Below are 25,166 nucleotides of genomic sequence, written 5' to 3'. Positions count from 1 at the left end.
GTTTGTTCCGGCTGATTAGCCGTCTGGAACGGCGGGACCGATTTTGACGGGACTTTCACTGATAGGTAGCTGATGATATAAGGAGTAACTTAGGCTAGTTTTTCTAGACTAGCTTCGCCCCGCGGCGTCACCTGCGGTACGACAATAACCATGGGTAACATCGCGGAACTCAGCTAGTTTGAAATAAAACATAAGAGTTAAATATGAAAATAAAACATTTTATTCAAAAACTTAATATTTATTTACAGCTAAGATCCAACTGTATGGCACTGATCTATTGCTAGCTTGAGACGTGTGCAATCCAGTGCTTGTATAGGTGTTGGCACTCTTTGAGACGCCCAGACGACTCATTACCTCAAACTCCGATTACACTCAACACGCGATTGCATTACTCGAAATTAATCCTCGGTTGAGTTGAGGAATCGGTTAAATAAACTCACACTCGAGGAATATGATTTTGTTTAACTTTTTTTTAATCACCTCTAAAACTAAGTTTATTTTCACTTATAATTAATATTTAAAACGTTTTCAAGCGGCGTCGAAATAATCGCTAATTGCACAGTGTGAAAACAGGGATTCCTCAAGGCGTTTCCTCGGTTGAGTCAAGGTAAAGGAAACCGCGTTTTATGATTTGAAGAGATCATTAATGAGTAGTTATGAGCAAATTTTGTTCTTGTATCCAAGTTTTTTTGGGAGCCCATAGACATCTACAACGTAAATGTCGCCACCCACCTTGAGATATAAGTTCTAAGGTCTCAGTATAGTTACAACGGCTGCCCCACCATTCGAACCGTAACGCATTACTGCTTCACGGCAGAAATAGGCGGGGTGGTGGTACCTACCCGCGCGGACTTACAAGAGGTCCTACCACCAGTAAAAACAACCAGTATTACACGAATAAACCAGGGGTTTTATTATGGCGACAACATTGTCCGCATCATAACAGATGCACATTATTCGCCTCCGACGAACGCGCGTCCGCCAGTACAGTGCGCAACGTGTAATCATTACTTACAAATAAATTTAAAATAAATTATTTTGTTTCATTTGTGCTTCAACTATGTCCATACATCGCGTGATAATAAATCCTTTAGAAATTTAATTAAAAAATTTAATAGCGAACTAGAATTATAAACTTATCGAAATCATCTTACTATAAATTATTAAGAACGTTGATCATAAATTGAGCATATATTTAAATATTAATACCATGAGCCCACAATTCATATTCGTGCTTATGTATTGCAATTTATTTAAAAAAAAAAAAATTTTCGTGTCCCAAGTTTCATCCATAGATAACACATGCCTTTGTAAACATCATTTTAGCGCGTATTTTTTTTGCCTACTAACTATGGTAAGCTTGGGCCACTTTTGCGCTGACGGTCTCATATATAAAAGCACATCTATATTATATATATGTATATAGTTCATGACACGTGAATACAATTCCGTATAGTGTACCTACATGACGTCACATGACGTCCATTTTTTTTAATCGACTTCATAAAATGAAGAGTCTCTCAATTCAATAAATATATTTATTTAATGGCACGTCTCATTTTATTAACACGTAATGATAAAAAAGGAATTCTTATATGTATAAAAGTTTAATTAAAAAAATTAACTTACACTAAACCTAATTATACAATATGTATATAAATAACTGTACGAGTGTCGATTACTTGCAAGTTCCTTTCCATCGATGCGTTTTAAGGACACGCAATGTATCACAATTAGTAATGAATTGACGCGCGGGGTCAACGCCCTCGCGCGACCGTGACGGCTTATTCGAAACAACAATAATCAGGAAATTAATATTGTTTTTTTTTATTCAAATTACTAGTATATCGGCACAGGGAACGATCTGTATACAGCCTAAAACACATACATCTTGTTTGTTTATGATTTTAAAAAAACAAGGATAATAGTTTCGTGTCCTGGCGACGTCTCCTGCAACTAACCGACGCTCGTACGACCAGAAGCAAAGTCAAGGAGTCTCTCGTACGCAACTTAAATTATTATCTTAGCCATTATTTCAATAGAACTTCTAAAATGACCCTTATTACAATGGCAGCAAGGCTTCGAATTGGCCATTCGAAATCTAATGAATGAAAAATATCACGAATTTAGAAATTCTTACATTCTTACAGCGCCATCTTTAGCCCCTAGAGCGCGAAACGTTGATAAATCGACTTATAAAGTTTGAAGCGTCGATGGTTTTAAGTGTTGGATATCGACTTGTACTAAATCAATAACATTTATAAATAATAATTTAAATATATTTCGCTGTAAATTTTGCATCGATTTTTGTATATTTTTTTTTTCAAAAACTTAGCTTTTTATTGCAAAATGTGTGAAAATAAGCCAAGCTATTAAAAAAGGTTAAAGCCACTTCGGTCGTAAGGAGCTTCCGCAGAGAGACTTCCTTTAACTCCGTCTATATAACAACCAAAATATAGAGACACGAGTGCTGTACGGTACAGTCCACGCCGAAAGCTCTTGTTCGTCGGTCGAGTCGTGTGACAGAGACAGCGCTAGCCGGGACTAGCTCCGTCTCACCGGACGCGGACTGTACCCGTGCTCTCGTCTACCAATCAGAGCCATGACGACGGATTCAAATTTCGAAAATAGAACGAACGATATTCAAATCGATCTATCGCCGGCGACCGGGTACGCGCAACAGAAGCGAAAGGTCCGATGTGCGCGAATTTAAAATAGGAATTTCATTTTTAAATAACTTTAAGGAATTAGATTCTTTATTGCACTATTTGTATCTGATATTTGAAAGATGCGACCTGGGTTCTGGATTATTACCCATACCGCGAGTGACCTTACCTACCCTGTGCCCGTGGACATCAGCACAGACACCACGTTCGAAGAACCTTTGATGCTCCAGCTGGTCGCGTCATGAGAACTGATAGCCTACCCTGTTAGCTGGACTAGAGGCAGTCCCCACAGCGCCGCCACCGACGTCATGGCTCTGATTACTGAGGCTCTGATCAGTTGTGGCTAATCCTCAGCTCAGCCAGCTCCTTCTCGTCGTCTACCTCGTCCTCCTCGCTGTCGGAGCCATGGACCGAGGCGGCCGGAGTCGTGGCTCCTGCGGATGACGTCACAGTATTAATCCAACGAAGGTCCAGTCTCGCAATAACCACTCTAGTGCCTTTCAAATAGAACACATAATTGCTCAGCGTTAGCACGTAATACCCATTAGACTAGGTTGTGAGCTCAAACGATCCAGTGAAAAAACCCACAGACTCTTCATTATCTACACTAAATTTAATTAACTCGGTGAGGTGCGAGGACATATCGCTTACTGAATTCAGGGGACCGAACCTAATCTGTGTGAGCTCGTGGACTACAATCGTGAAATCGAAATCTGTTTAGGAACGCGTACAAGACAAACACACCTGATGTCACATTTGACAGCTGTCAATTTTGACAGGTGTCACCACTGAATTCGGTCAGCGATATACACAGATGATGTAGTCGAAGCGGTGCTTAAACTCTCTCAAGTTGCGTATTGTTGTTATTGGCGCCCACATATTGCCGGCACATATTGCCGCGCCCCTGTCCCGTGCGAGTTGACACCTCGTGCCGCCACCAAAGACTGATATCCTTGAACGCGAGATTCACACGATTTTAAGATGCGAATTTGTGCGTGCTGGTCCCGTGTGGATCCCGTGTCGAGGAGGCGCGGGTCTCCGGGTGCACTCGAACCTCGCACTACTCCTGGGGGGCGCAGTCGCCGAGCTTGGCTATCAGCTGATCAATCCGCTCGGCTACTTGCTCGGTGGACTCGGCGAGGCATTCGTTCGGGGTGCGATAGTTGTCGGGCTCTGGCTCGGGCTCTGGCTCGGGCTCCGACCCGGGCTCGGCCCGCGCGTCGTGCGCCTCCACCGGCAGGGCCGCGCTCGTGCAGGACGCGGAGAGATAGCTGCAGTCGTCCACTTGGCGGACTGCAGACAGGGCAACGTTCTACTGTCTATGGCCGACCGCGCACGCGCCTTCAATACACTTCGATTTTTATATATTTAAGATAAAGATATGCCTTCTTGTAAAAGTATATTGTGTTTATGAAGATGGGTGTCGGTGTGAATATCAGGGTGAGTGTCGGCGTGAGTGCGGCATGAGTGTCGGCGTGAGCGTCGGTGTGAATATTGATATGGGTGTTGATGTGAGTGTCGGGATGAATGAGGGAGGTAGGGTGGGGTGATTTTGGTGTGAGTGTCGGTGTGAGAGTCGGGTGGTAGGGCGGTGTTAGAGTCGATGTGAGTGTCGGGGTGAGTGACTGGTAGGGCGGCGTCAGTGTCCGTGTGATTGGCGACGAGAGTGTCGTGGTGAGTGTCGGGCGGTAGGGCGGGGTGAGTGTCGGAGTGAGGTGAGTAGCGGGGTACGTACTGGAGTGCGCGGGGCTGGGCGGCTCGGACAGCGGGCGCGGGTAGGTGAAGGCGCGCTCCAGCTGCACGTCCGCGTGGTCCACGTACTCCGGGTACACGGTGCGCAGGGCGCGCGCGCGGGCCTGCCGGTAGTACTGGAGGACGAAGGTCACGGGGGGGGTCATTAGTATAACAAGTATTACACGGTCCTCCGATCCCCAATTAGGATCCCCTGTACTGTAGGAGCCGAAGCCTGACCTACATACCTATATACATGTATGTACTGTAAAAACTCAAGGTGGGTGGCGGCATTTACGTTGTAAATGTCTATGGCCTCCAGTAACCACTTAACAACAGCTGGGCTGTTAGATTGTCCACCAATATAAGCAATAAAAAAAACGAATGTTTGCATCATATGGGAATCGAACCCAGGACCCTCAGCGTAACGATCAGAGCCGCTAATAACTCACCACCGATTCAGTATGTTATTCGCTTTGACAGTTCAGTGAGGCAGTTATTATAGTCTCTTACAATTCCAAGGTTCCTCCAGTCCAGCAGATCCGACAGCCTCTCAGTTCGGTTCCTCTGTATGATGCGTTGACGACGAGACATTCTGCAATTACATATACACATATACAATACATACATAAGCATCCTCAAACGTGCACTACATTTTAAGTGGACAAGCTTTTTAAATTGCCAATACAGATAGGCGAATTTACGGGCCCCCTCAAGTGTTCGATGATCCCCAAAACCCAGAGAAATACCACCAATGAAAACCATATCAAGCCACTTCACACATTCTTAACATGAGGTGTGGGGAGTAGATGTTGTTGATTGAAACACGTATTGTCTATACGACGTCCTCTATTATACTGAACTTACACACTACAGACACTTCTTTGTCTGAATTCTAAGGCCTCAGTATAGTTACAATAACTGCCACGTCCTTCGAAACGAAACGCATTACTGCTTCACGGCAGATATAGGAAGGGTGGTACCTAGCCGCGCGGACTCACAAGAGGTCCTACCACCAGTAATCACGCATTTTTTGTAGTTTTAACACGTTGAATGTCACATGAAAATTCGAGTATTTTCAATCAAGCCACGAGGGTCACCCGTGAGCCGCGTGAGGGTTCCAACGTAAACACTTCCTACAAGCTACAAGATGGCAGCTAGTAAACAAACCACGTGGCATTTTAGATCCAGTGAGCCGCGTGGCATTTTAGACGTACCCAACGCGGTGGTTTTCTAATTCAATAAAAAATTGTAGTTTTTATCTTGTAACCTTTTAAAATATCTTTAAAAATAAGTCTAGGTATGTAAAAATCACTAATTTTTATCTTCCGTGCAATATATCGCATTTTAGAATGAAAATCTCAATTTGATAAAAATTACTGATTCCCTGATTTTGTCTCAGCCCGAATGGTACGAGTATAGTGCGCTAGGCCCACCGGGTCGAGAGGGGCATGTAGGGGGCTCATTCCTTACTTTAGGGGGGGAGAGAAGACAGGCGGGGGCGCAATCGTTATTTCAGGGGTCGAGGGGGATAGGCAAGGGGATCATTCGTTACTTTAGGGGTTGAGAGGGCAGGCGGAGCACACTCACTTGGTGAAGTCGTACATGTACTGCGCGAGCTGCTGCACGGAGCCCTCCAGCGAGATGTACCGCCGGTCCACCACGTAGATCCCGTAGGACATGGGGTCCGCGATGTGCTCCTGCATGAAGCAACCGAACCCTGACGCAGACAACCGCTTTGTACCCACGACAGCTTCTAGTGCTACTCTCATCATCATAGTCGGCTGCTCTTGGCAGAGCAATCGTGGTCGTGTGGAATCCTTGCTTATTAAAGCCTTGACAGATGTTCTCCATAGTTCGCGAACTGAGGCTCGGCGCACGCACTCGTTAAGTGAGGTTTCAGTAGGGTCTTTCACTTGATCAGTCCAGCGAATGAGGCTTCCTCCACGAGATGTTTTACCATTGACGGACATTACGGACATTTTCTAAATTCCCTAGTGAGACTTCGAGTGCATGCTTTGCAACCACTTAACACCATGTGGGCTCATCTGTTTATCTAGAGAGAGCGGTTCCCAAACTTATTTTGTCTACTGCCCACTTTGAGAATAAATTATATTTTAGCGCCCCCATTTTTTCACATACTTAAAAACCACTATAGCGAGAGCTCAATCGGTATCTAAGGGTCCTCCTAGATGAAATTACAAAGCGTCTCCCAAGATTCTACACAACGGCCCCTTTTTTTCTGGGTCTTTTACCGCCCCCCTTGAGGCCTCCAGCGCCGACTAGGGACGTTATCGCCCACTTTGGGAAAGGCTGATCTAGGTCAATAAAAGACCGACTATGCAACGTTATAATTCAACTAAATTCTCGTGGTGTGCCTTGCTGATGGCAATGTCACTGATGTCCCTTACCGGATAGGTTGGTCGTGATGCTGGGTATGCCCATGACGGTGCACTCGGCCGGCGTGTAGCCCCAGGGCTCGTAGTACGAGGGGAACACGCCGAGGTGGCAGCCGCGCACGAACTCCTCGTACTCCAGACCGAACAGGGGGTTCGTGGACGTCAGGAACTCCGGGTGGAATATCACCTGGGGGTATCAGTGGGTGCGGTGAACATTTCATAAACGTCCTTGTTATTTAAAGTCCGATGAAACGAAAACGACACTACAAAAAGTGGTTTAAACTGTAGCATGCGAGAGAACGAGATAGAAATACTTCTATCTCTTTTTTTTAATGTAGGGAGATTGTGTCCTGAAAGCCTTTCCAACTTCGTCAGAACAGGCAAACGCGGAATCGGCCAGGAGGGGTGGGATTGGCTAAGAGCTGCCCGAGCGCCTTCGAAGGAGACCTAACAACTCAAGGGTAGCTGCTTCGCAAATGAATCTACTACCGGATCGAAATCGCGACACGCTGAGGAGATCCGGCGAAAAACTCAGCGAGCTGATGCATGGGTAAGAGTCCACCTGGAACTCTTCGACGAGTTCAAAGAGCATGGTTACCAGAGTCCCTAAGCCTGCTCCTAGTGCAAAAGGTGCAGGAGTGTCAGACAGTATCAGATCTTTCTTTAAATAAAAATTATTATAATCATTTAAGTACTGTGCCGAGGGTAGTTCGCAGATAACATAACGGATCGTGACGTCAGCAGTACTGTTAGCGCGTGCGAGAGAGACAGCAACATGTACCCGCGACACTTTTCCCTCGGTCACAAAGCATTCTGCGATACAATGCGTGTGCTATCTATACTAATGTTAAATGTGTTTATGTTTGTACATAAATATGACTTTAGATGAAATTTAACAGGGACATAGTTTTGTAGATTGGATGAGCGTCTGGATAATTTTAATCATAAATGATTTAAGTTAGGACTGAATTTTATGTATCAACAGATCGACAATTCGATTGGTAGTTCATGGAGAGGGGAGGACGGGTGGGGGGTCACAGGGAACTCCTTGTTGCCGGGAAAATGGGATATTTTATATTCTTTCTGAATCACAAATGACTGAAGGCAAATGAAACAGTGACGCATGTCTAATGTTAAGAATTCAATCAATCAAGACGGGCGGTGGTGGATCGAAAAACACGTTATCGTACCTTGACACTGTCATTGACAGTGTTGAACAGCTCGCATCTTCTTATGGAGTTCAGCACAGGATCACTCCAGTCGTCCACCTGCGGTAGCGAGGTGAACCATCATCAGACGAGGTTCGGAGCGACGGGCTCTCTTTGGTCAACATTACGGACACTTACACCTGGTGTTAAGTAGTTACCGGAGCCCATAGACATCTACAACGTAAATGCGCCACCCACCTTGAGATATAAGTTCTAAGGTCTCAGTATAGTTACAACGGCTGCCCCGCCCTTTAAACCGAAACACATTACTGCATCACGACAGGAATAGGTAGAGCGGTGGTACCTACCCATGCGGACTCACAAGAGGTCCTACAACCAGGCGGTATGTAAATCCTTATAAGAACACAGACAAAAATTACCAATATTTTTTTATTAAATAACTAATATATACAAAGATAGAAAGTAATTAGTACATCCATGTCTAGTATCGGTGGCGTGCGAGAGAGACAGCTCTGGTTAGACGTCACCGTGGTGACGTCACCACGTTTTCGTTTAATTGTCTAGATATTGCAAATGACTTGGATTCGTTTCCGAAGTCCATATCATACTACACAAGGTATTTGACAGATGCCTGAATCTCGCTTACGACATTTTCAAGATAAGCGTACATATATACAAGCTCCGAACAATAATATTTGGTATCGTAGGTCTACTGAGCTATATCACCCGCTCGGTGGAAGATCTTTCCCTTGTCATATGTCTCCTCAAAGTCCTGCCTCAGGACATGAGGTCGTACACTATACTAAAACATCACCTCCAAATTCCCTTAGACGTGTTGACGTGTTCTCGTATCCTGAACTTAGTTGAGTCCAGAAAGTTCCAAAGCGGTTTTTTTTTATTGCCCTTCCACCTGATAGGGAGTGGTTACCGTCGTCCATGAACGCCAGCAATGCCAGGGGCAGAGCCAAGCCGTTGCCTACTGGTTACTACTCTCCACAAGTCTCGTTTGAACAAGGACATGTCATGGCGCGCATTTTATTTAATACAGAGGATTATCTTAGTTGTGTGGGTCTGGGGCAGCTCTGCTTCCCCCCCCCCTCCTCGGTCCCCCGGTCCCCTAGTCACGCGCGTGCTCACGGCTACTCACGACGTTGTGCGTGGTGACTGGGGGCAGGCCGTCCCGCTGCAGCGCGTAGATGCAGCGCTTGAGGCGCACCGTGTCTTCCTTCAGCAGCAGCTCGGTGGGCTCCGGCACGTGGCCCCTGCAACCAGCCACCAGGATCGTTGTTTACTCACGTGCGACGTCACGGGACGCGGTGCGTTTCAGTATATATCGAGCGACGAAAAGCTATTCGGTTTAAGCGACATTTCGCTTAACACGCGGCTTTTACCTTTGTAATTAAAAGTGCGTTTTATTTGGTATTAACAATAAAAACTGTAGGCAGCGGCTCGGCTCTGTCCCTGGCATTGCTGACGTTCATGGGCGACAGTACCCACTCACCATCAGGTTCATCTGCCTACAAGGGCAAAAAAAAATTTGATACTCTTAATTGAACTTATTTACCATATTCGAACAGCTGAAGAAGTTTTTTTTCTTACAATATTTTTTCCAAATGTTTATTTAAGATTTAAATGGCTCTCTAGTAAAGTTACAACAATGTCGCTTAAGCCACACAGCATTTCAACTGTTGATAAATAAATAGTTTAAAAATCTAGTAAAATGATAGGTTCCAGTAACTGGTGGTAAGACGTATTGTGAATCCCCACTGATAGGTATAAGCATCCTGCCTATTGCTGCCATGGAACAGTAATGCGTTAAAATTGAGACCTCACAACTTATATCTCAAGGTGGATGGCGGCATTTACGTTATAGATGTCCATGAGCTCCGGTGAGCACTGAACAGCAGGCGTGCCGTGGGGTGGTGGAGGCGGCTCACCGGAGACACACGTCGTACATCCTGGCGCCGACGCGCTGCTGCACGTGCTGGATGGTGTCGCGCAGGGACTTGGTGAGCGCGTGCCCGCGGAGGGACTCCACGTTGAAGTTGTTCGTCTTCGCCGGGAAGATCAGGAACGCCACCACCGTCACCTCGGAGCCCGACGACTGCGACACCAAGAAGGGGTCAGTGTGTTTATCGCATTACTGAACACCGCTGCATATTGAATGAATGAATGAATGAATAATTTTATTTCAGACAACAAGAACAAGTCCATATGTGCACATAATATCATTGAAACATACTTAAAATTACCAAAACAAATCAAATAAAAAATACATAATTAAAAATAACTATCAGTTCAATACATTTAAAATCTTCCATTCAACTGATACTTACTTCTAATCAACCATTTCTATTGTTATTATTATTATTTAGTCCGCAAGTGAACCATGGTACAATGTTATTTTAGCCGTTCTACACACACTCATCACTTTTAATTATTATTCTCATAATACTCTCGCAGGTCTGCTGGAAGAGATTTCTTAAAGAGATAAGCAGTGCCTTTGTACACAATTTTCCTATTACTGTGTACTATGTCTTATTTTTTATGTGTACATAAAAAAAAATACAATGGTTCATGTACCGACAGTCATAACGGTCTGCTAATGCCTTGAGACATGAGGTCTATTTCTCAGCAGCCTTTCGGCGTTACCCTGAGGCCAGTGCAGACCATCGCTCGCTCTCGTGGCGGCAATGGAACGCGTTGACGAACAAAAAGACGTCAAACAACTACCTTGACTTTTTGGCGGGAACGCGAGAAGTGAAGTTGTGTGATTTGTTTCATTTTGTCTATTTAGTGTTTCTTCAGGTTTAAATTTGTAGTAACGGTGGTTTATTAACTGTTTAGCATCTGTGAAAGTGCACAAACGTGGGAAAATGAAACAAAGCCGCTGGACGTAACTTCTCGAGATCCTCCAAAAAGTCCACTCTCATTTCATTTCATTTCATGCCATCTTTCATATTAATCAACTTCATTTCGTTTCACTTAATACTATCATTTTTTATAAATTAAAATAGGACTTGACCTAAAGGTCTTAGATACCAGGTCATATAATACCTTAAAAATTCTAAAAAAGGCAATTACCTTCAAATAATGGTTGAGTCTCGCCAGCGCCTCAATGAATATGTCGGCTCCCTTGTTCCCGAACTCGTATCGTCCGGCGATGAAGAAATACAACGTTTTGTCGAGATCGAAATTGAAATGGCTGTAACAATAACACGTTTTATTACTGCTGGTAGGACGTGTTGAGTCCGCGCGGGTAGGTACCACCACCCTGCCTATTTCTACCGTGAAGCAGTATTGCGTTTCGGCTTGAAGGGTGGGGCAGCCGTTGTAACTATACTGAGATCTTAGAACTTATATTTCAAGCTAGGTGGCGGCATTATGCTGTAAATGTCTATGGGCTCCAATAACTACTTAACACTAGGTGGGCTGTGAACTCATCCACCCATCTAAGTAATAAAAAAAACCTACCCGCGCGGACTCACACGACGTCCTACCATCAGTAAGACAACGCCATATTAGACAAAAATATCATATTTGTGAATTTCACGACACTGGTCGTCGGTTGAGAGCCGCTGTCCATGGCCCCTTCATACGCAAACTGTCTATAGTTTCGTTTACCCGTAAAAATGTCCCCTAACGAATTCGTGTATCTTGTCCTTGGCGAGGGCGTGCAGGTTCTGGAACTCGTGCAGCGCCGAGAATTTCTTCACGTTCAAACCGTTCGGGGTGATGATGTCCGGCTTCCGTTTGAGCAAGTACTCGGCTTCGTATCCTGGAACGAGAGGAGAATAGAGTGGGAGTTTGTACGCAATGGTGTAGAGTGGGAGCTGTGGCAGCACAGGATTAGTGCAGAAGCGATTAGTGGTTGGGCTTTTAAGATCTTCAGCCAGCGGTTCTCACATACCCCATACGCCCCCTAAGAATGGAATCCCAAAAAAGGTTCAGCCCGAAGAAGAAAAGAGATATGTGTATTATCAGAGAACTACGGATCAGTAATTCGATACTTTAATCATCCCTTGTTTATTGCAAGGCGGGTACCTTGAGATATAAGTTCTAAGGCCTCAGTTTTTACAATACAACGACTGCCCCGCCCTTCAACCTAAACGCGTTATTGCTTCACGGTAGAAATAGGCAGGGTGGTGGTACCTACCCGTGCGTACTCACAGGGCGTCTTACCACCAGTAAAAGTCCCTTCAATAAGCCTTCCTTATTCGCTCATATTTGGTAATATTCAAAAATTGGTAAAATATATTCAAGGTAACACGATCGTACACCACACAAAAATTAGTACATAAACATTCACCACGTATGACGTCACACGTGTTGAAGTTCTTAGATTTTATTTAGTACAGTATTGTAAGTCTGCGCGGATAGACACCAATAAATCGCGTATTTCTACTGCATTGTAGTCACACATTCTGATTTGAAAGGTGATTTCCATTTTACCACTCAGTTAAGACCTGGCCACCTCATGGCTCTGGAGGCTGGTGGTAGGGCGTCACCACTGGCCTGCCTATATCTGCCCTACCGTTACCGACGCCGGGTCTTCTCAGTGGATCATGTTTCCGATCCGGTGGTAGATTCTTTTTTTTCTACCATCTACGAATCTACCACCGGATCGGAAAAGTGACCAATTGAGAAGATCCGGCGAGAAACTCAGTGGGCTTTATCTATGGGCTAATTTACTCGCCGAGTCCTTCGTCGCAAGCGACGGGTTGGACGAGAACGATGACCGGTGCTTTGGGTACCTAAAGCACCTTTAGTGGATCGTGAGGGAAGCACTGCTCTTGCTAGGCCCAGTGTTTAAAAGCCAACGTGCCAACATCACCAGGTTTAAGCCCCGTGAGTTCAAGACTATGAGATTAGGTAGGGGGAAAAAAATCGGAGGCTGCTCACTCACCCGTGATGTCAGAGACGGTGGTGAAGATGTGTGCCATGTGCGAGGCGGCCCGCTCCATGCAGTAGCGGTGGTATATCTGTCTCTTTCCCGCCTCCTCGTCCACCGAGAACTGGACAGAGATGCACGTCACGTAACGTTACGCACTAAACAAGTGCTCAAAAGCTGGTGTTAAGTTCCCATGGGCAACATTACGTAAATTCTGCCCCCAGCTTGAGGTATGAGGTCAATATTCCAATTGTTTAAAAAATACGCGTATTAAAGCTTTTGCGGGTTTGATTTTTATTACACGATGTTATTCGTTAGAACAATTGATATCTGCCTGTGGGATTCGAACCCAAGAATGGTCGCATCGCTAGGTACAAAAACACCGTATATTCTTTCGGGCCACGACAACGTCAAAATGTCTTTGGTTGTGTGTCTTCGAATCCCCTCCCCCTGGGTGTGTAGTAAAGTCACCGAAGGACAGGTAACAGCAGACTCCGTGTATCGTACCAGCGCACTGCGACCACGACCCGACACGTACTACTAATTGGTCGAATTTCGCTCATCAGAAGACCAAAGCTTTGGAAAGCTTCACAAACCGGATCGAATGTCAAGCTCACGTTCTTAACACTCAGCATTTAGAATCTCTTCGGAGTCATCACTAACATGTGACCGCGGAAACAATTCGTCACCACACACATAATTTCAAAGTTAATTTTGTTTCGGTGTTACCTTATCCAGGTTATTGTAGAAGTCTGTGTTGCCAGCGCAGAGGTATCTGCCGAGGAGCGTCGCGTGAGTCGTGAATACGGTCGCCACGTCAACATGGCGTACCCTGCGACACGACATAATTATTTCTATTTTAAATATTTTAATTGTGAATTTGTATGTTTGCTACGTAAATCTGATCCGACCAACCAATCAGGACTAGTACTGCCACTGGTCAAGTGCAGCCCTAAGTGTCTTCCAATACTGCTCAATGACGAGTCGCCGGCCAGGTTCAGACAGTTTAGAGTGCCTATGAAAACATGCTTGTATTTAAAAAAAACATTCCATTTTCATGACCTGATCTCATCGCAACAAAGTCAACGGTTCACTTGTAACCATACTTCGGTTGTAACTATACTGAGACCTTAGAGCTTATATCTCAGGGTGGGTGGCGCATTTACGTTGTATATGTCTATGGGCTCCAGTAACCTCTTAAGACCAGGTGGGCTGTGAGCTCGTCCACACATCTACGCAATAAAAAAAATTTTTAAAAAAATCACATAAGACTTGGGATTGTTACCTAAATCATTCCCCCACTTGTCGTCTTCATTGTGATCACACTGAATCCCGGTTCCTTAGAATCCTAATTATTATTAAGGTCTGGAGTGAGCTTGTTGTGGCAGTATGACTTTAGCGCCATCACGTCTCCTTAAAAACGAACCTTAAAAAAATTGTTCAATGGCAGGTTCTCCTGGTGTTGCTAAGAAGATAATGGTTATATTGAATGGACGTACCTTAGAACGATGAGCCCGATTCCCGCCTGCCACTCGTGGAACTGCGCCACCACGCGAGCCGGCACCCCACCGCGCCCCTCCACCGCCTCGCGGAACTGGACGACCAGAAGGGCTTAGAGCATGCTCACACGGGAGGTAGTAACGAGTGTCTTCGAACCCACTTCATGGAGTAATAAGTAGAGCATCTATCCAAACAGGCGACGTTCAACGGGGAATAGGCGGCAAGATTCTCCAACCAAAATGTTTTCAATCCAACACCTTAGCCTATGCCTTTTAAAAGTGCGTGAACATATTGGATCCTATATCGGCCTACTTCATTATTAACAGGAAGATACAACGATGACTATTGGTTATCGCCAGGCAAATTTTCGAAGCATAAGTGGGTTTTTTCCTCTACCTTTTCACTGGTATCCTAAGAGGCTATTCCAGCTACGCGCGGGTAGGCGAGCTCACGGGCTCAACCTTAGAGAATTTGGTAACACTAGCCCTACCAAGAGTAGTGCTTCGCTGAATCTACCACCGGATCGCAAACGAGACCCACTGAGAAGATCCGGCGAGAAACTCAATGGGCTGTGTCTATGGATTAGTTCGTCGAGTTTTCGAACGTCAAACTCTTCGTCGCAACCATCACATGAATATTTTTACTTTGAACAAACGGTCCATATATTGGTTAGTCATTGAAGCCGTTAGACAAAACAAGGATACCTTGAGACGTGAGGTCAAAACCTCAACTATATTGTGTAGAACTGCTTCACGGCAGAACTAGACTGAAAAATGGTTCCTATTTGTATGGCCCAGAGTACAAGTAGTATGGTCTGAAGTCAATCCGTGTCCGTTCTCACCTCGCTTATGAACTGCGCGACCATGAACCCTAGGATCACGGCGTCGTTGGCCTCCACGTCGAGATGCGGGATGCCGACGGAGCAAGTGTCCCATAGCTCCTGCTTGTAAGCATCCAACTGCCACGCCCCAGACCCGATGTCGAAAAGAACTATTTGAGGGTTCCCATCTACCAGCCAAGTGCCCGTGTGTAACTTTAAGATACCAAAAGAAAAATTCACTGTTTAGACGTATAAACAAACTGCCTACCTAATGTTGGGTGGTTACCGAAGCCTATAAACAAAGAAATTTAAATACCACCACCCCACTAGGGACTCGACGTACATGTGTCAACTGCTTAGTAATTAAATTAAAATTTTTGTGGGTATTCTTTTAGGAGGGAGGGTTTATAGATGGTCTAGAACCCTTTCTAGTTTAGTCCAGAGCTGGTGGGAGAGCACCGGCTCATCTGGGAGTGGAATTTGCTAAAAGCTGCCCGAACGCTTCTGATGGAGACCTGGCCACTCCAGAGCAGCTGCTTGGCGAATAAGCGACGGGTTCGATGAGGACGGTGACCGGTACTTAAGGTACCTAAAAGCACCATTACACTACTACACATCCGGTGTGTACGTGAACGGTCGATGTCCCGAAGAGCTTTTTAAAATCACCGGCCTATTCTCTGCAAGTTTCCACCGAGCCGTACCACCGAGGCGTTCGCTAACTAGGACTTGAGGGCAAAAACAAAACCCTGATAGAGCGTACCTTGTAACCTTTACTCCTCATGGCGTTAACGGCTGTCAACAGGGGGGAGTCGGAGGGGAACTCTCCCTCTTCGACTTCAGTTCGCGCGCATTGCTCCTTATACGGACCTGGTATTAGATATCGTGGTGAAAAACCATACGCTCGAAATCGATGACGTTTTATTTGAAATTATCTAGAACTAGCGACCCGCTCTCGCTTCGCTTCGGAAACATTAAAACACACATGAAACAAAAAAAAATTTAAAAAAAAAATTAAAAAACTAGCCTATGTTCATCAGGGACAATGTCGGCTTCTAATGGAAAAAGAATTTTTCAAATCGGTCCAGTATTTTCGGAGCCTATTCGAAACAAACAAACAAACAAATATTTCCTCTTTATAATATTATTACTATTACTATTACTATAGATATGATGTTAAGCGATTTCTTACAGACCTCATGCTGTCACCTGCCTTAAGATATGAGGTCATAGTCTCAGGTGGTCGACGCCCTTCATACCGGAACTTGCTTTTGTCAACGGTCGGGTATATCATTGATAAAAACTGCCCAAGGTTTTTTTTTATGTGGTCTGCATCTCCTGCTTAGGGGAGTAGAGTCCATCCACAATGCGTTTCCAAAAAAGCTTCTCATATAACATTAGACTCTATATTGAACCTGTATCTCCAGACCGCTATGACAAGTCCATCTTCAAACGAGATTAGAAGTCTGCTCAGGGACGGAGTACGGCAGCGCCCTGAAATTTCTTGGGTTCCTAAAACGTTGTGACTACTCGCCGTCAGGATCAAGCGGTTCTGCCATCGAAGCCACAAAAAAACTTACCAAGCAAGCAATAGTTGTCTCCCATTTCTTCAGTGGAGACGAATGCTTTCGATCTTATTACCGTATAAATACCGCCAACTGCGAACCAAGAATGTGAGTATTAATTATTGTTTAATTTTAATCAAATATTTCTCTCGTTGCCAATTATCTTTCGTTATTGTTTTGCGGTTAATATGGCTACTCTCTTTACAGTATTTGAAGAAGATTCCTTCAAGGAGGTGGAGATGTTGGATATTCTTAGCGTATAATTCGGTTCTGCTGATATCACACTTATCTTTTTTTTCTGCTACCTATTCACTAATGACTCCATAGAGCGCCTTGTCATTCAGGGCAAAGTAGAAGACACCAGACCGCGTGGAAGGTTGCCCATGCCATGGACCGACCAAGTCAAGTCGGCAGTTGGCGGTTGTTTGCATGAGTGTACCAGACTCACCACAAACCGGGAGGTAAATTGCTCGTGAGTCACAATATAACATCTGCCCACAGTAATGATACCGAATGACGACCACGACCGCTCTGACAAGAGTGATACGACGAAAGAAATTCATTAGTAGCCTAGGGGCTATTCTAGCTACGCCCGGACGGGTAGGTAAGCTCACGGAGCTCAAACCGGGATTGCTGCTAACACTAGCCCTAGCAAGAGCAGTGCTTCGCAGAATCTACCAGCGATGCTTCGAATGCTGTCCATCCGCCAAGCTCAATAACGCAACGGGACGAGAAGTGCCCGGGTTGAGCGGTGCGAACTTAGAAAGTTGATAGAGAACTAAACGGCTTTAACACTCGACAAGTGCAACTTCATTGTGTGTGACGGTAATTTGTGTCTAAAATCGGACATACGAGTATATCGTTCTCTAATAAATAACGATTAGCCACACGGGATATGACATGTTGTGTTCGGGTGGAAATAATAAATGTATATAAAGTTTATAGGTTTACATTTTAAACCGATTTAACAATTGATTAATCCTTTTTACATCCTGTTGATCCTGGTCATGGTCAGAGAAGTTATAATTTTCTTTGTTTCTTCAACGATTCTTGTTTTGCCCACAAATTGTCAAGTTGAAATTTGTGAAAATGGCGATCAAAGATTCCGTTACAGACACATACCGAGCTGATAAAAGCATTTAAAAATAAAGTCACGAATTACCAATTTTAATTAACAGAGTTACTAATTTATATTTAGTGATTTTAAAAATAAACCATTAACATTTCGCGATTTCATTTGAAATGCCTTTTAGAGTAGTTGTGTCAGTCTATGACCCGCAAACAGTTCTACGAAGCGTAGCCTGACCATACATATAGGCAGATCAGCTAATACCAGTTTCGAAGATTAACTTAGACATAGGTGCAGATATTAAGTTACGTTCTCCCTGAACTAGGCCGACCGATCGCGTTACCAAAGACAAAACAAAGCGGTTTAGCGACTGCACCGGTTTTACAAGCTCTGCAGTATTCAGATTGCGTTTTGTAGACTAACAATAGTCTAGGATTGCGCATTGTGCCGCTCAAGGATCGTGTCTGAATCAACAAGGAACCGGTTTGTAGACGCCGAGTGATTCTCGTGCCCTCGTGAGCAAGATGCCCCAATTTAAGCAAACGACTTGTTTTAATTGCATCGTTTGGTACCAGTTCATGACCCACGCGGTTTTAAAAGAAAGGAGACCATAGATATTCTACTCGGAGGTTCATTTTGACGATATGAAGGTCCTAGGTGTCCGACTTCAAGAGCCCTTAAAGTTAAGCCACGACTAGAATGTACTGTAACCGCTCGTCAGAAGGGTCTGCCTCCGAAATCAATTAAAAGTTAGATAAATTACCTTTGTTGGCGACTTCCCAGGCGCACTCGAAGGTCCATCTGTTCTCGTCGCTGGCGGCGCGGCCACGATCCATGAATGACGACAGATCATGAGTGGACTCTGCACGATAGAACCGCCTCGAGCTGCGATCCTTTGACATCCTCGCCTATAAAAGGACACAACTTAAAGTTACTGTTGCTAGTGAGAATAGGTCTTTTTATGTCAAGAATTAACTCCAATTACATCAGACTTCATTGTCTGGTACAGTATACACTGTATGGACAGATGCGGCGAGCAGGCCGTCAACTTGAGACCTGGGGTCAACGTGTATAAAACATCGTTTGTAAAATGCTGATACTCTTTCCAGATAAATTATTGTCACGGTTACTGTTAAACGCGGAGAACCAGCTATTTTATAAAATGCTATGCTAAATGATACCTACTCGTTTCCAGATTACTTACACATCCCGTGTTGATCGCCTGACCGCAGGATTAGACGCAGGGTAAGAGAGCGCAAGGGGAGACGCATGGGAAAGCATGAACCATAAAAATTGTTTTACCCTACATGCTGGCGCCGTCTCACACCACGCATCATTTAATACCAATCAAATGGCAACCCTGTATAGTGGATTCAGTCACATCTAGATTTTTGTTATGGGTGACCCGTTTGTATTTCCAAGTGTATTACGCGCGTATCAGCTTTGCGGCAGAACTAAGCGCAAAAGCTTATGCCAGTGCAAGTTCGCAAACGACCCTAGCTTCTTCATTTAGGTCGATATTAATTCTTCGCCTTGGTTTGAATTGAATAATCATCATAAGGACAAAAGTACACCACTGGACAAAGCCCTCTTCGTGCATTTCTTATCAAGCATCCTTCGCAAATCACCGGCCCAATCTCTCATTAGGAGGCGTCTAAATAGAATAAGAATAGAAGTATTATGTTGTATGCAAAAATAAGCATTTTAATTTATTCTTATAAGATTTAAGATGGTAATAAACTGAAGTGTACTTTTAGCTATAGCAAGGATAGGACAGAAAATCGTTGACAGATGCCTACACCTTCCTAACGCATATTCAAGATAGGTTTGCATATATCAAAGTTCCGGACAACATTCGGACTGCCAGTCCCCCGAGGAAATCTAACCGTTCGGCCGAAAGATCTTCCCTTTATTGTTTTGTCCTTAAACTTCACAAATAAATTTAGAAGCTTTTCGTTCTTTACATATGACTTAATGCCTCTGACGTAATGAACTTGTACATCATTTCTATCTACGTATGAATTACGTTGGACCGATGCCAATTATTTTTGGTTTTTGCGTCAAACTTCGTAACACACCTATCGGACAAGTCGTAATGTTTGTTATGTAAATATTATGCAAATCGACTATGCGAATTCAATGTCATCGATTTTAACTAGTTTCGGTTTACTGCGACGAACTATATTTTTATGGACTCGAAATAGACACGGAAACACTCATCATCATCATCAGCCTATGGCAGTCCACTATTGGGTACAGGGCTCTACAAATGCACAACACTCACGAATAATCAAAGCGATCAAAAAGAACAAACAGCACCCTCAAAGTGAGACACGATTCTAGTTGAATTATAAAGATTATTCAATGTTTAGCTAATCGTAGTGTATTAATAGCTCATCACACTTTGGCCACAAATGACGTCAAAAGTCTCTAGCCGACTCCGTGAAACTTGGGCGCTCATTCTGGAGAGTATGAACCACCTGTTTTTATTTTTTATTGCGGGGACATAAGGCAATAATTGCGGGAGTTTTTTTTCCTACCTATGCTGATAGCCTTGAGAGGCTATTTCAGCTCCACCCTAACATGTAGGTGAGCTCACGGGGCTCAAGCCGGAGTGCTGCTAACATTGGCCCTTGCAAGAGCAGTGCTTCGCACAATCTACCACCGGATCGGAAACGCGACCCACTAAGAAGATCCGGCGAGAAACTCAGTGGGTTGTCTATGGGCTAATTCGCTTTAAGGCTGTAAGGCACCCTTGGAAAGAGATAGGGGTTGCTATTCTAGACCACAGCAAAAACTTGACATGCTCTTACATAATATCGTAAATACCAAAAATATCAAGCATATGTATATTATATAAGTTTAATCGTAAATACCTGTTATCAAAAACCTATTTATCTTCATTCAAAACTATGTACTTTGAGACATGTTTGTACATAGGCCACATGTGCAATCTTTTTTTTAAAATGCCGTAGGTTGGAGCTCCTATCTACAGACTTCAAGGCCAATATTAACCACCGGGAACCAATTACCGAAGATCAGCACAACCTGAATGCCTATAGCCGTATATAACTTATCTCGAAGAAATGGAAGTCTCTGTGGCGGGTAGCCATCTTAGAACACAAGATTTTTGCCTGAATCTAGCTTACGACATTTTAAGATAAGCTTGCATATATACAAGTTCCGACCACCTTCGGACCGTCGGTCTACCTAGCAATATCACTCGCTAGCTGGAAGATTTGCTATTAGCTTGGAGAGTTTGTCGTTAAACCTCCCAAGCCCGATTCAAACCCTTAACTCTATAATACTGTTATCGAATTAAAAGTGCTTTTAAGCTCTCCAAGCACCGCTCACCATCCTTGTCGAGCTCTTTGAATGCGAAAATTTCGAAGTGCCACTTAATCTACAGACTACGATGGTAGATTCAGCGAAGCACTGCTCTTGCTAGCCTTAGTGCTGGAAAATTCTCCTCAGATTGAGCCCACCTACCAAACCGGGCGTAGTTGGAATAGCCCCTTAGGCTACCTACTAAAGATTAGGCAGGGAATCAAAAAAATCGCTTCCGAGATTTAATCTGCGTGTCACTCACTACACCCAGCGCTTTACTACGATTTCCCCCTCCCCTTGCCATCTTATAACAAGTTCAAGTTTATTAACAGCTAATAAGATAGTAAACACATGTTATCTTAAACCACTCGAAAATTCGTATTGTATTTTAAAAGATACGAATTGTTTAAAAATACTATACTATAATATTATTTGAGAATCGATACTGCTCGACTATTGGGGGCGTTTACTCGTAGTCGCGTCCACAGCTCTGATAACCTAAGTCGCGATTATGATAATTTCAAGAAAGAATCCTTATTACATTTGCAAAAATTGCCTGATGATAAGCAGTTCGCCAGGGCCGAAACGAGTTTTTGTTTATTCCATAAGATGAAGCCATGCCACTTGCTATTAAGTGGTTACCGTAGTAGCACACTGAATCATGAAATCATGTCTACAGAACACATGGCTGCTTAATGACAGTAATGGGCAGGACAATAATAGTTTTACTGCTATTTTCTTGCGAGTAGTCACAAAGCTCTATCAGGCCTAAAGAATAACCAACTCAGTTTCAAAAGACAAAACTATGCCAAGATTATGCGAAATACGTACACAGTAACAGTTGATGAACGACTTCCGTCCTCTGTCCTGCCTGTTTCATTCGCAAAACAAACATATATACCAGTTGGAGCGGTACAAGTTTTTATATTAACACATTTGAGATTCCAACCTCATGTCTCTCTGTAGGGGACATATGATGTAATTTGAGAGGATCTAGTAAACACTTAACACCAGATGAGTTGTGATCTCGTCCACAGACTCGTAAAAAATGTTTAAACATATCTTCTTTCTTTCCTATTACCCTCTGCTGGGGTGTAAGGCTCAAATTGAATCCTTTCATTTACATTGGTCTTGGGCAGTCTGTTTTAACTATAAAATTATTAAAATTAAATATAAGTATATGTACTAATAAAATATGTGCATTAATATATGTATGTACCATTAATACAGCATTTACTATAATTTAATATGGAATATACTTCTGATTGATTATATTGTCAGGATTTGAGTCTCCATCATCTAAGACACCATCAAGCTTTTCGCCAGTGCCAGACTACAACTATTTTTTATTTACACAAGTATGTACTTAGCGTGTGTTCTTAGAACTTTCTCAGTGTGTGTTCGTAGAACTGCCACAACCTAGTAAAACCATGCCAAATGCGGAAAAATAATAAAGATATTTTCTTGTGCTAAGGCAAATATAATATAATATAATATAAGGAAGATTGCCAACCAGGTGGACGGACATTATCAGGGAAGCCACAAACACCAGCGTCCCGGGCGCCATTAAGCAGGCCGAATGCAGGCAGCATTGGAGGAAGCTGGTGCAAAAACTGGACCAAGGTGGTCACGACCCTCAGTAATGAGGAAACGACAGAGAAGAAGAAGAAGGCAAATTATGGGTCCAAATGGCTAAGTGCCACCATCAGTCTCTATCTGCGATGAAGCAAGCCAGAGCAGCCATTGTTAAATTATAATTATTATGATTATGACCTTCATATCACCTTGAGATGACATGGAATTTTGAATGCCACTAAAACTAACTTAAATGTATTTCCATAGCTCTGAAAGCAACATTGCACTACTTCTACTGATTACTAGAAACAGTATTAATTCTTCTTCTGATTAATTTTACATAATTATTACCAAGAGGAAACTACATTAAAATTGTTATGGGTTTTTCTGAATAAATTCCCTTCTAAGATTTTATAGTCAATGCATCACATATGAAGGAAAATAAACAAATAAATTGATTACTACTATGAGATATAAGTCCAGGGTTTCAAAAACTTCCAAACAGACAGACAAAACACTCCATTACCTACAGCTCTATAGATTTGAAATTTAAGAGGATATATTTCTTCAGTCATCCCAAATCCTGGGAGTGAACTGAATTAGTATATTTCAAATTCTTATGATGGTGGTCTAAAATAAAATTATAAATGTTAATGTACATTATTTTTTTAAATTACAAAATCAAATTAATTTTATGCAAAATTATTATTTGTAGCACCGAAATGTCTCAACGAAGAATAAATAGCTGTTCTCTAACACTTAAATCTTCAATTATTGAAGTTTAATAATCTAGGATATTTCTTAAATAATTTATTTATCTATTACGTTTATTTAGCTAAGTATGTATTAAGATCTAGAGTGAGGCTTTTCTGACTAAAAATATTTTTTATGCTCTAATATTAATTAAAATCAATAATAATATTTCAATTCAGCACGTGTTTTCTGATAAAATATGAATTCAAAAGTAGTTATATAGATTTCAATTGTCTATGTCCACAATGAATTAAAAATATATTTGAATCAATTCTGTGCACTATTTAATTGGAATTTTATATTACATATCGTTTGTATTATGAATGTTATTTTTTAATTAATAATATTAGCAAAGATCACTACGCGGACGTTGATAGGTACTCCGCGTTCGACCTCCTTGATCGTAATTATCACAAAAAAACGTTCACAATCGCGATAACGGTCACATTATTAAATAACTATTTTTATCTTCGACGTCTAAATGAAATTACGTAGCTTTAGCACGCGTAGAAAGCAATAAATAACTTCGCTTACCGAATTATTGAATGAGAAAAGTTTATAATGCGCCTCTACCGCGTTTTCCGAACACGAATTTATCACAGAAAAGTTCACAAACAAGTCTTTCAAAGCAAGTTTTAATTACTGGATTATAATTTCGTTTTTATTTGTGACAACGAAAAAGCATAATACATGCCAACGCGGGTAGAATTTTCAAATGAATTTAATCAGGAGTGTGACAGCTCATAGTTTTCAATTTTATAATTCGCTGAACTTCAGAGTGTATTCAAAACAACGTGGTCTCTTATTGGTCAAATACCGGTAGCCATTTTTGTGGTATTCGTGACTGCCTTCAAAGCAGTGTTGGACTTTTGACATTTGAGGAAATTTGAAAATGTAGATTCAGAATATGTACATGCATATCAAATCAAATCAAAAAAGTTTTATTCAACATAAATGAAAGTACATACTTGTTGAACGTCAAAAGAATTACCGCCATATTTCCGTACACGGCGTGAATAACTGTAACGTGACATAATATAACGTAACATAACGTGACAAGTCGACTAATATCAAATTTTAAATTATAGCAAAATGGTCCTCCAGATTACTTGCTTTATATGGGGAATAAATGAGTAACTCGATTCTCTCACGTATTTTTGGAATATCGCACTTGTGAATTATTAAACAACTCTGTTTCCAATGAGAGCATTATGACATTTAGATATATCTAAATATATTAATGTTATTTATTTAAATAACTCAACACGTTAAATTATTTACGCCACATAATTAAATGAAATAACAGAATACCTCTAGATGATCAATTATTCGCATTACCCATAATTGTGTTCGCGACTATACATATCCAGTTGTCAAGTTATTACCGGCATGAAAGTGCAGTGTAATATTGTGACAAGCAAATGTATCAATAAGTCGTGGTGTCTGTGTCTCTGAAATTGTACACCCAATGTTTTCATGATTTAAAATTGTCTTTCAAAATACTCGCTAAAGATACGTGTCACACGTGTTCCCTTGTAAACATGAAGATCTCGGTAACTGAGGCAGAGGAAAACTTTAATCTGAAAGTCAAGCTTGCCGAACATCAATCATTAGGTGAAAAAGCATATTCAGAAAAAAGAAGGGATAAAGATGAAGCAAAGTGCAACTGATCCATTCGAGCATATACATTTGATCTTCAGCAGT

General features: G+C 42.6%; 1 protein-coding gene across 3 annotated transcripts; it reads right to left on the bottom strand.

Moving 5' to 3' along the window:
* Positions 1-197: 197 nt before the first annotated feature.
* GlyS (glycogen [starch] synthase) lies at positions 198-24,243 on the bottom strand. Of its 3 annotated transcripts, XM_028179103.2 has the most exons (19): positions 23,997-24,137; positions 18,571-18,715; positions 16,754-16,831; positions 15,937-16,043; positions 15,198-15,389; positions 14,356-14,450; positions 13,586-13,688; positions 12,872-12,980; positions 11,590-11,743; positions 11,050-11,170; positions 9,903-10,069; positions 9,113-9,227; positions 7,987-8,064; positions 6,809-6,983; positions 5,988-6,117; positions 4,911-4,992; positions 4,402-4,534; positions 3,721-3,959; positions 2,961-3,100 (listed from the first exon to the last, which is right to left on the bottom strand). In XM_028179103.2, exons 2-18 carry the CDS (start codon positions 18,707-18,709, stop codon positions 3,727-3,729), a joined length of 2,211 nt encoding a protein of 736 aa, XP_028034904.2. In that variant the 5' UTR covers positions 18,710-18,715; positions 23,997-24,137; the 3' UTR covers positions 2,961-3,100; positions 3,721-3,726. The 3 variants fall into 3 exon arrangements, with proteins under 3 accessions (XP_028034905.2, XP_028034904.2, XP_089593742.1); XM_028179104.2 differs by lacking the exon at positions 3,721-3,959 and having other exon boundaries at positions 198-3,100; positions 23,997-24,243; XM_089737616.1 differs by lacking the exon at positions 2,961-3,100 and having other exon boundaries at positions 3,868-4,007.
* Positions 24,244-25,166: the final 923 nt, after the last annotated feature.

The sequence above is a fragment of the Bombyx mandarina genome, chromosome 23 (assembly GCF_030267445.1).
Source record: "Bombyx mandarina strain Sakado chromosome 23, ASM3026744v2".
Taxonomy (NCBI): domain Eukaryota; kingdom Metazoa; phylum Arthropoda; class Insecta; order Lepidoptera; family Bombycidae; genus Bombyx; species Bombyx mandarina.
The sequence above is the reverse complement of the archived record's forward strand: the minus strand, read 5'-3'. Positions and strand labels throughout refer to the sequence as shown.

What these genes read in the sequence shown, in the direction of transcription:
- GlyS (XM_028179103.2), bottom strand. Translation starts at nt 18,709, where the DNA reads ATGTCAAAGGATCGCAGCTCGAGGCGGTTCTATCGTGCAGAGTCCACT. An exon ending in ATCGGGCTCATCGTTCTAAG is followed by an intron (nt 13,689 to 14,355) that starts GTACGTCCATTC and finishes GTCGTGTCGCAG; the next exon opens with GGTACGCCATGTTGACGTGG. An exon ending in GCCCAGCCCCGCGCACTCCA is followed by an intron (nt 3,960 to 4,401) that starts GTACGTACCCCG and finishes CCCTGTCTGCAG; the next exon opens with TCCGCCAAGTGGACGACTGC.